General features: G+C 38.4%; 1 protein-coding gene across 2 annotated transcripts in view; it reads left to right on the top strand.

The window, feature by feature from the left end:
• Positions 1-12,345, top strand: part of LOC150104351 (moesin/ezrin/radixin homolog 1-like) — a 341,827-nt gene that overhangs the window by 52,341 nt on the left and 277,141 nt on the right. For both annotated transcript variants that reach the window (XM_090396937.1, XM_090396936.1), the window contains one exon: positions 7,249-7,344. In XM_090396937.1, the coding sequence (XP_090253063.1) occupies positions 7,249-7,344 (96 nt within the window). The remainder of the gene's footprint in view (positions 1-7,248; positions 7,345-12,345) is intronic.

Below are 12,345 nucleotides of genomic sequence, written 5' to 3'. Positions count from 1 at the left end.
TACTTTTCTACTACAATATAATTTCATTAACAAACCAGTTATTATTATTAAAAAAAAAAATTAGCACTGTCTGCTTAAATTGTAGTAGATCTATACATCTTATTCTTCTAGTAGGTGCTCAATTGTAATATGGTATTGTCCACAGCTTACATCATGAATATATATATGATGAGCAACTGAAGTTAGCTTGTCTTTTGATAAGTTTAAGCACTGAGTTATAACAATTTACAGAGTGATTGCTGATGAAGTCTTATACTGTTGGGGTAAAGTTTATCAGTTTTTCTCTTTTTCAGTCACATAACATGATTTAATTAGTTCTCCTTCTGAATCTTTTTCAGTTCAGAGACATGTAACTAAGCCATATAAACTTTTTAACTTTTAGTATCAGTTTTTGCCAAGCAATCTAAATGTTTTTATTTTTTTGCTCACAATTTCAAAACCTTACATTTTTGTCTCACCCAGAATGATGAAAGAAAATCACTACACTTGGAATTTTTCAAAACAGTTCAGTTTTCACAAAATGAGGTGACATCAACTAGTCACTCCTTGCTGAAACAGTAGCAGCCAGACTAATATAAGCTGTAACAGTGGGAGTGCCATATTACTTCCATTACCTAATTTTGTAGCATATGTACTGCAAGTTTACTTCATCAAATTGGGATGCGCACATAAAGATGTTTCAAAATAGATTATCATTTGTGCATGCCAGCACGCTTGTATTTGTCTCTATATTTCCTTCATGACTTCTGAATGGTGGCAATGTTCATCTAGGTTGGTGAGGGATCGCAATAGCTAGAGGTAAGAAATTGTCTCTGTTCGTTGCTCGGGCAGCACAAAAGAGAGCCAGGCTGCTATAACGTAGTGTGCTTTTCTTGTGCTGATCTTTTTGCCCTTGTGCTATGCAACAATTTCACACTGCAAGTTAACTCACTGGAACACCCTCTTGATTATCTAACTTATTATGCTACAGTTGGTTCAAGTACTTAAAACTTTACTAAAGTTTCCTCTCTTTTTAGTCCATTGTATCTAAACTAATTAGTCGAGAACAAAAATAATTTGTATTTTTGCTTTTCGATTTGTTGAGATATTTGTAGCAATTGTGTTATGTTTTACTAGTAATTGTATCATAATGTGTAAAACATCATGAAATTTCTATCTATCCTTCTCGTCCTTCCTAGGATTGCTGCTGCATCCCCTAAGGGCGATATTCATGACTGTAATCCGTGTGTTCAAGAGGCCGGTTTGCCTGCTTGTGGGATGAAAAACCCCAGATAAACTCGGGGGGGGGGGGGAGACCCTGCTGAGTTGAGGGGACTCAACCCAAGACCAGATATCTTGGCTATGGTTGAGGAAGATCCTTGAGCTCCTCATATCGTCAATGGGAATCGAACTAGGACACCTTCCCCAGGCATATGGTTGCAAAGCGCATGGCCACTTGGCTAACTGCATGGACCATGATATTTACAGGAAGAAATTGAATTGTTTACATATATGAATTTATGCATGTTTGCCCCTTTTTTTGTTTTGTATTATATAACTTACATTGTATTTATTTTTCTTGGATATTTTCTCTTGATACTGTTGTTTCCTTTTAATTGCATTTTATGTTAATACATTATAAAATGCATGTGTGAATGATATAATCACGTAATCACAAGAAAGATATTTATTTAACCAAATATTTCGGTCTGGAAATAGCAGACCATCGTCGGTGGTATTACAAGAACAGTTTAAAAAAATATACAAGCTAGAATACTAACAATAGATCGTTGAAATTAGAACATGCCGCGTGATGTTATATCACTAAGTATGAAACGAAATATTTTGAAGTAGAAACATGATTGAATTTGCTATTAAAAAAAAAAAAAAAAAAAAAAAGACTTAAAACTCATTTTGCAAGACCTCCTAGATTTTATGGCCTTCCAAAAATCCATAAGATTGACTATCCTCTTCGTCCAATAGTAGATTGCATTGATTCTCCTACTTACCGTATAGCCAAATATCTAGCTAAATTACTGAAATCTTACATTGGCAACTCGAGTTCTTTTTTAAAAAACTCCTCAGATTTCTTAGAAAAATTAAAAGATGTCTCATTACAACCTACAGATCTTATGGTTAGTTTTGATATAGAATCTTTATACACCAATGTACCTCTTAAGGAAACTTTAAAACTACTTGCTGACATCTTTCCTCAAGATATTATAAAACTATTCGATTTCGTTATACATTCTGGTTATTTCATATGTCAAAACAAATTTTATAGCCAAGTAGAAGGAACAGCCATGGGAAGTCCTCTTTCTCCAGCTTTAGCCAACTTTTATTTGGAACATTTAGAAAAAGTCCTCTTCACATCTAGTTTCCCTCTACCATCTTTTTGGGTAAGATATATAGATGACATATTTGCTATTTGGCCTCACAGTAAAAACACTTTATCTTCCTTTTTAAACAATATTAATTCCTTACATCATCGCATAAAGTTTACTATGGAATTAGAAGAAAACAACCAGTTATCTTTTTTAGACGTTCTCCTCATCCGATCATCTTCAAATATTCTTACAACTACAGTATACAGGAAACCAACATTCACAGGTCGTTATATTCTGAAAGAATCAGCCCATCATCCATGTCATAAAACAGGAATTATAAAATGTCTCATCAAAAGAGCCAAAACTAATTGTTCTACTTTTGATTATCTACAGAAAGAACTTTCTACTATCCAGCAACACATGAAACTCAATGGCTTTTCTGAAAAAAGTATTCAACGTCTTCTTACATCTTATAATCCTCCACAAAACAACAAAGATTCAATACGTCGAGTACCTATTCCTTATATCTCCGGTATTTCAGAACCTATCGCAAGAATTTTGAAGAAATATGATTTAACAGCTACGTATTCTCCTATTAACAAATTGTCTTCTCATTTTCCTTCTCCTAAAGACAAACGCTCAACTTTATCTCTTCCTGGAGTTTATCAAATTCCTTGCAACTGTGATCTCTCTTACTTTGGACAGACTGGACGCTCTCTTGAAAAAAGAATCCAAGAACATCAATCATCCATTCTTCACAATAAACCTGAAAAGTCTGGTCTGGCTCAACACGGGATTGAAACTGACCACAGCATCCTTTGGTCCAAAACGCGCCTCTTACATAGATCCCGTTATAGGTTCGAACGTTTGTTCAAGGAAAGCGTGGAGGCCTTGCTCCATCATCCCAACCTGAATCGTAATGACTGCATATCTATATCAAAAATCTGGGAAAGCCTAATCAAGATTACTCATTAATTTTTTTTTTTTTTTTTTTTTTTTTTTTTTTTTTTAATAGCAAATTCAATCATGTTTCTACTTCAAAATATTTCGTTTCATACTTAGTGATATAACATCACGCGGCATGTTCTAATTTCAACGATCTATTGTTAGTATTCTAGCTTGTATATTTTTTTAAACTGTTCTTGTAATACCACCGACGATGGTCTGCTATTTCCAGACCGAAATATTTGGTTAAATAAATATCTTTCTTGTGATTACGTGATTATATCATTCAGTCTTATGTCGCAAGTATCCTTAAAACAACAAAATGCATGTGTGATATACACCCTTACGTCCTGTTGTGGACAGTATAAAGAGTTCCACATACAAACTTGCTAGACATTATCTAAGCTAACAAAGGAGGGAGAATTGTTCACTCTCGTAAACAATTCTCCCTCCTTTGTTAAAAATTCTATCCACGTATAGAGTATTTTAGAAAACCACACTTTAAAAAAGTTCAGACATAATGGTGAGTTTGATATCACCTCACTATTCACAAATGTACCGTTAATTGAAATCCTTACTTAATTTACTAAAGTCGCACTTTCCTCCCTGATATATTTGAGCTTTTCAAATTCACCATACATGCAGGTTATTTTACATGGAAAGGGAGAATATGCAAACAATTAGATGGGACAGCAATGCCCCCCCCCCCCCCCTCAGCAATCTTCTACATAGAACACTCGAAAAAGCTAGCTATCAGCACAGGCACTTTCAAACCATTGATTTGGGCTATGCTATATTGATGATGTGCTGGCTATTTGGCCACATGGTATAAACACATTGGATGCATTCTTAATGCATTTAAATAGCCAACACTCAAAAATTCACTTTAAAATGGAACTGTAAGCTAATGACTGTCTGCCCTTCCTGGATACATTAATCACACATCTTCCAGATGGTTCCTTATCATTTTCAGTTTATAGAAAACACACATACAGGGAGATATTTGCACAGACAATTGCACCATCAACTATCTTAACAGTATGATATCCTAAAAACACTAACTCACAGAACTAGAGCGATTTGTTCCAATGACAATGCTCTCGCTGAACTCACGCACATCACACCTTAGCCAGTGGCTTCATCCCCATAAGATAGACAAAATACTGAGTGGTCCCCAGAAATCCCCCCCCCCCCCCCCCACTGACTACCACAGAAGACCACCAAAACTGTAACCATCCCATACATTCAAGGCACATGTGAAAAAATGTTTAGAGGGCTTAATAAACATCAGCTACACACCATATTCAAACCGTATGTCAAATTGGCAACTTTCATCTTTTCACCCAAGGACAAAATCTCTTCTTTATCACATCCAGGAGTCTATGAAGTGCCCTGTTTTTGTGTGACCAAGCCTCCTATGGACAGACAGGAATAACTGTAGACATCCACGCCAATGAACATAAAAAGTACATCTGGCACTATCGTTGTGGCAAGTCTGGTCTAGCATACTATGCCTTGGATACCTATGCACACAGAATCAATTGGAAAAAAACAAAAGTGCTGCACAGAAGTTATAAGTCAGAGAGATTCTTCTTCGAATCAACAGAATCCTTGAAACAACTCCAAGCCTCAACAAGCATGGCAGTGTAAATTTGCCAAAGATTTGGAAGACAGTCATCTTAAGACCTAATTAATACCTTCTCTCTCTGTTTTTTTTTTTTCTCTCCCAACATAGATGGCACCTAATTAGGACTTTGTCTTCGTGTTGTATGTTACAATTCAAACTAATCCCATTGTCATACTGGCTTGTTGTTCTGTAATAAATGTTTTTTTTTTTTTTTTTTTGCTCTGAAGATGTTGGATAGAATAAGTTAATAAATAGTTACTTTCTTATTAGTCTGTGTTCTCATCTATACCATTAAAATTAATCAACACTACAATGTAGTATATAAATTTCCTTGCCAACAAAACTGTGATGTCACTTACTCAGGTTCCACAATCAGATGTTTATGGCAAGACTACAGGAACACTTCCAGGACTGCAGCATACCAATCCCATAACATTTAAGCAAGAAGAAATGTAGTATCCAAAAGAGAAAAAAAAGTACAAAATACAGGGAAAACAGAAATAGCATCCCATGCCCTTGAGCAGAAACATAATCCACAAATTGAGAAAGTCATAATAGTAGACATACAGGAAAACGAACAACGCTTAGAATATCAGAAACAATAGCCATAAAATGTGACAAACTCCATAAACGTTCACCGCCCTACATGATCTTCAAGAGTTGAAAGCTCTACAACATAGAAATTAGGTCAAGACTCTGACTAATAGAAAACAACAGATATACCCAAGACAAAAACACTAAGTCAACATGGTATAGCCTCCACTTTTCCCATGAGCTCCGAAGACGACACTCAGTCGAAATGGCTCACACCCTGTTATTCCCACCCATAATCCTGATTCATCATATTCAGTCCTTCTCCTTTCCCCTAAAATTATTCTATCCAAAAGAGAAAAAAAGTACAAAATACAGGGAAAACAGAAATAGCATCCCATGCCCTTGAACAGAAACATAATCCACAAATAGTAGACATACAGGAAAACGAAACAATGCTTAGAATATCAGAAACAATACCTTCTTCCCAAAAGAATTCACAGCTCACCCTTTAAACCCAGGTTTTTAAATTCATGTATCTTTGTGTTATTCTTAATTCTCCTACATCTTCCTATCTCCACGTATCCATTCACCCCTCCCCTTCCTTTCTGTCATACTTAAGCAGTGGTATAGAAATGTTGATTGCTATACTGGCCTGGTTGACCGAGTGGTTAGTATAACCTCTCTCCTGCTAAAAGGCTATGGGTTCAAATCCTGCTGTAGGCATGGATGTTTGTGATTGTCTGTGAAAATACTAGGGATGGTGGCCGGCAGTAGATGGTGTTGGTGTAGATGATGAAAGTAGTTGCAGTTGGTAGAGTGGTGTCCAGGTGAAATGGCTGTGAGAAGGGAACTGGCAGAGTTTGAAAGAGGCATTGTGATAGGGTGCCATATTGCAGGCCTATTAGGTGCCCTCCCTCGATGAGTCTTTGGACCCCTTGAAATTGTTACGTAATAATAATAATAATGCACCTGAAGCTGCTCCAAAAGAAGATAACCTAGAACTCCTACAAAGGTATGTCCAAAATTATTCCAGAGACATCACAAAAGTGATGGCTAAAGAAAAATAGCCATAAAAATTAATAACCCAGCATTGAGTTCTTTATTGACCCTCTGCTGTGTTCAGACTACATGATTCTTTGATAACTAGCATTGAATTCCATCTGAAACTGTTTCAGATGATTATAAAAAAAAAGTAAATATCACTTTCTGAAGAAATATTAGTGTTGAGAAATGTTGGTAATGGGCAGAAATTGAGATAAGACTGAATGTCAAGTGCTCATAGTTTTATTGATTAATCTTGGATAGTGATGTGTGCATTATTAAATGATTTATGACTTTTCTCACTTTCTATTGCTTCTTTCAGTTTTCATATTATAATGCATTAATCTTTAATAGTATTAGGGATGTAATGTGAATTGTAAATTATGAACAGCAGTAAAAGCTCTTTAAATGTTTTTAAGTTTTTCATTGTTTCATTGGTTAAAAATTAATTCTTTCAAGATCAATGTCATTAGGTCAAAAATGAATTCAGTTAATTTAAATTTATTTAACAGAGAGTACTTTTTTTTTTTGTACAGGTAAGTTAATGTTTGAGAAGAACTGTATATAGCTTGTGAAATCTTATCATGTGTCATTAACTACTAACTTTTTCCTCCATCTCAGAACACTACTTCAGAACATATCTACTATTTCATATTACAAGATGTTATCTGTTGGAAAAATTAATCTAACTGAATCAGTGAATCATTGTTTTTAAGTTTATGTATTTCATGTGTTTGTTCACAAAAGCTTCTTTCTTTTTTTTTTTTAATCTCTTCCCCCCCCCCTCCTCCCTAGGTAGTTAAAACAATTGGACTCAGAGAAATATGGTTTTTTGGACTACAGTATACAGACAGTAAAGGTTTCAGTACATGGCTAAAACTAAATAAGAAGGTATGTTTTATAATAATATGTAAAATTGTGTAACTGAAGTATGTTTTTCTGTCGAAAAAAACCATATACACTTAATGTTGCTTCTGTTAAGTAAATTACTAAGCAAAGATTGAAGATTAATGAGTCTACCTGAAAATGTAAATATTATTTGCACATCTCACTGCGAGTGTTACAAATTAAAATGAATGTAAAGGTGCCAAGAGAGAAGCTATTCAGTATGTTACAGTTATATGGTGTCAATGGGACATTATATCAAGTAATACTTAGTCTTTATTTGAGTTGTAAGTCGGCAGTTAGAATTGAAGGATGTACAGGAAGATGGTTTAATGTTAAATCTGGTGTGAGACAAGGATGTACATTATCCCCTCTGTTATTCATTATCTATATGGATCACATTATGAAGGAAAGTAGTATTAAACATGATATCAGAATTGGAGATGTTAATGTCAGCTCTTTGCTTTATGCAGACGATGTTATACTTCTGAATAAATCCACTACCAGTTTGCAAGATTCCCTGACTAAATTGAATAACTGTTTTAATAGATATGGTATGATGGTCAGCATTAAAAAGACAAAGACAATGAAAATAGGTAGAATTGTTGAAAATGTCAACTGTGTTGTGAACGGGGAACCGGTGGAACAAGTAAAACATTCCAGCTACTTAGGCACGATTTTTACTGAAGATAGTAAATTAAATATAGAAATAGACAACAGAATCAGCAAAGCTGGTATGGTGGGAAGTCAATTGAATAAATTCATATGAAATAAGAGAGAAATTAGTTGGAAACACTAAATTAGCTGTATACTGGGGGGGTGGGGGGGGGGGGGGGTGGGGGGGGGGGGGGGTGGGGGGGGGGGGGGGTGGGGGGGGGGGGGGGTGGGGGGGGGGGGGGGTGGGGGGGGGGGGGGGTGGGGGGGGGGGGGGGTGGGGGGGGGGGGGGGTGGGGGGGGGGGGGGGTGGGGGGGGGGGGGGGTGGGGGGGGGGGGGGGTGGGGGGGGGGGGGGGTGGGGGGGGGGGGGGGTGGGGGGGGGGGGGGGTGGGGGGGGGGGGGGGTGGGGGGGGGGGGGGGTGGGGGGGGGGGGGGGTGGGGGGGGGGGGGGGTGGGGGGGGGGGGGGGTGGGGGGGGGGGGGGGTGGGGGGGGGGGGGGGTGGGGGGGGGGGGGGGTGGGGGGGGGGGGGGGTGGGGGGGGGGGGGGGTGGGGGGGGGGGGGGGTGGGGGGGGGGGGGGGTGGGGGGGGGGGGGGGTGGGGGGGGGGGGGGGTGGGGGGGGGGGGGGGTGGGGGGGGGGGGGGGTGGGGGGGGGGGGACAAAGACAATGAAAATAGGTAGAATTGTTGAAAATGTCAACTGTGTTGTGAACGGGGAACCGGTGGAACAAGTAAAACATTCCAGCTACTTAGGCACGATTTTTACTGAAGATAGTAAATTAAATATAGAAATAGACAACAGAATCAGCAAAGCTGGTATGGTGGGAAGTCAATTGAATAAATTCATATGAAATAAGAGAGAAATTAGTTGGAACACTAAATTAGCTGTATACAAGACAGTGTTCAAACCAGTTTTAACTTATGGATCTGAGAGCTTGGTCAGAAGTAAAACACTTGACCAAAGACTAGAGACCACAGATATGAGCGTCCTGAGAAATATTATAGGCATGAACAGATGGCATCAATGGCAATATCATATTAAAAATGAGGATATTAGAAAAGAACTTGACATTATCGGCATCCAAGAGTGCGTTAGCAGAACTAATCCCAGGTGGTATGGTCACTTAAACAGAATGGGCGAGGAAAGATTAGCAAAACAAGTGTTCTCTGCCAGGTTGGCAGGAAAACGACCCAGAGGAAGACCAAGATATAGGTGGATTGATACGGTACAAAGTGCCTTAGACGATAGAAATATAAGATCTGATAATATTGGAGTCTTGACAAGTAATAGACTGATTTGGAGGAAAATTGTAGATAGAAAGTTAGTAATGATGTAAATGTTTCATGTTGTACTATCATACCCTTGAGGGTACATGTCAGGAATTTGATGATGATGACATCTCACTGCTAGTGTTACAAATTAAAATGTATGCTTTGAAAACTGAATGCCATACAAAAATACTTCTGGTGAAATCTATAATTGCAATTGAATGTTTCTTCAGTATATTCTCCAGAAATCAGTTTCCTGCTGTAATCTGAGAATACTGGTAAATTGCAATTAATGAAGGAGATGGGAGAACTGACATGCTGATTCATGAGTATTAAATAGCATTATTTAATTAAACATAACATTTAGGTTTCTTATTATATAAGACTGTCTAATTCTAATAAGAGTAACTCATTATTTATGAATTTGATGGCATACAATGAAAGATGATTCAATGTTATTACATAACATTAATCATCAGTGGTAATAGTATTACTAAACATTGACAAAAGAGCCTCAAGGCTTCGTAAGCTCTGTCAATTTAAAAACTTTATATATTTACTATATTTGTCAGAAAAAAAAATTTAATTTCCTTTCTATAAATAGTATCTTCTTCTTCTTCTGCAGCTTCTCCCACTTAAGTGGGGTCATTGTTGATAATGAGTCTCCTCCACACCTTCCTGTCTTGGGTGTCACCACATCCAAGTTCTTCATCCTGAAGTCCTCTTCTACCAGCTCCCTCCATCTCTTCTTTGGCTGCCCATGCTTCCACCTTCCTTGCACATCCATCTGCATGACCCTTCTTCCGCATATTTGTCCTCCCTCCTCATCACATGACCAAACCATCTCAACTTGCCTCCTGTATTTTCGCTTCAAGTTCGTAACTTTCACTGTTCACCTGACATAGTCATTTCTCAGACAATCCTTTCTGGTCACACTGCACATCCACCTAAGCATTCTTATCTCTGCTGATGTTATTTTTCCTCAGGGCCACAGTTTCTATAGCACATGTCATAGCTGGCCTCACTACTGTCCTATAGATTTTGCCTTTCATATTGATCGGCACCCTCTTATCGCATAACACTCCAGCCATCTCCCTCCAGTTCCTCCAACCCGCTTGTATCCTGCATCCCACTTCCTTCTCAGCTCCTCCATGTTCTTCCTCTGTTGAACCTAAGTATCTAGTCTCTCACCTTCCTGATGACATTTCCTTCCAGCTCCAGATCTGTCTCCTATCCGCTGCCCACTGTGCAACACATATACTCCGTCTTACTTCTGCTCAGTCTCATACCTCTCTCTCTCTCTTCCAGTACTATTCTCCATCTTTCCAGTTTAGTTCCCGCTTCTTCTCTTGAATCTGCACACAGCAAGATGTCATCTGCATACAACATTGTCCAAGGCGCATCTTCTCTCACCTCCTCTGTTACCATCTCCATCACAATGTTAAACAGAAATGGACTTAATGCTATCCCTTGATGCAAGCCAACTGTTACTTGAAAACTGTCTGTCCTAGACAGGTCCGAACACTTGTCTTCACATTTCTGTACATTTCCAGCAACAACCTGGCATATTTCTCTGGCACCTTCTTCTCCCTCAGACACCTTCAGACTTCTTGCCTTGCCACTCTATCATATGCTTTCTCCAGATCAATAAATGCCAGATGTAGCTCCCTTTGTTTCTCTCAATACTTTTCCATCATCTGCCGTAACCCAAAGATAGCATCTGTTGTTGATCTACCAGGCATGAAGCCAAATTGTTCCTTTGCAATCGCCACCTCCTTCCTCAATCTACCATCAAGAACCCTTTCTAGGATTTTCATTGTGTGGGAAATCAACTTTATTCCTCTGTAATTTTTACAGTCTTGTGCATCCCCTTTACCCTTGTAGATGGGGACGAGTACTCCCCCTCCATTCCTCGGGTATATTTTCCTGTTGGTAAACTTTCATGAACAGGTCCCACAGCAGGTCAATTCCCTCTTCCCCCAGTGCCTTCCATGCCTCCACTGGAATTCTGTCGGGGACCACCGATTTTCCATTCCTCTTCATGGCCTCCGTCACTTCCACTCTACTGCTGTTCTGCACCATCCCCTCAGAAGGCTGCCCATCTCCTCTGTGAGTCCTTGTAGTTTCTTCATTCAAAAGTCCCTCAAAGTATATTTTCCATCTGTTTCTTAAGCCCACATCCCTCCATAATACTCTTCCTTCAGCGTCTTTCTATAAATAGTATCATTTGGCCAATTGAAGCTCTTAGACTCTTTTGTTAATGTGTGTGATTTTTGCAGCTTGGAGTTGACTTGCATAACTTTTCAGCATTGTTTTCTGCGTATTATTTAATTATTGCAATCGGAACTTTTGGTCTTATAAGATTCCTCCCTGGCCTCTGAGGAGAATCAGATAGCTCAAAACAGATGTTAGATTAATAAAATCTTAAGCAAGCATGGTAATAGGTGAATATAAGGGTATCTTGGGCATAGTCTGCCTTTTAAGTAGTATGCAGTAAGTAGGAAACTCGAGGGCCAAAGGTTATATACTTTTGAAATATATTACTTTTTTAAACTTTTAGTTTCAATATATTTAGCTGAGAAAAGAATAGATCTTTAATATCCTTTCTTTAACTAGTATTAAATTAATTTATGTAAACATTAAAAGCAAAGAAAAACCCTGAATCTTGTTGCAGGGTTGCTATTGAAAAAGCCATGTGATCTTCAGTTTGAATGAAAATATGTTATATATGGATATAGGAACTAATCTACTTGTTGCTGTTGTTTTACCTCAGTAGGATCACAGTGTGCCCACCTTTTTTTTTTTTTTGAGAGGTGTGTGTGGGGTGGGTATATTGTTAAGTATCTTAACATCATTAGTTTACCAGAAGCATAAATATTCTTGTCCCAAAGATGCTGATGACAAACTTGATCAAAAGCCGTAAATATTATCAAGGCTAACAATGCATGCTTTTCTGAACCTTTCCATGGAATGTGTTCAGTTGCAGATGATTTAGTCTAAGAGATGAGCTGTGGATTTACTATTCCAGGTTATTTAATCTTGTATCTTGTTGCCTAAAAAAAATCCCAGGATATGTACAATGCT

This window comes from Typopeltis vanoorti, chromosome 8, assembly GCF_054136105.1.
Source record: "Typopeltis vanoorti isolate ZY-2024b chromosome 8, IOZ_Tvanoo_1.0, whole genome shotgun sequence".
Taxonomy (NCBI): Eukaryota; Metazoa; Arthropoda; class Arachnida; order Uropygi; family Thelyphonidae; genus Typopeltis; species Typopeltis vanoorti.
This window is presented reverse-complemented; position numbering and strand designations above follow the sequence as displayed.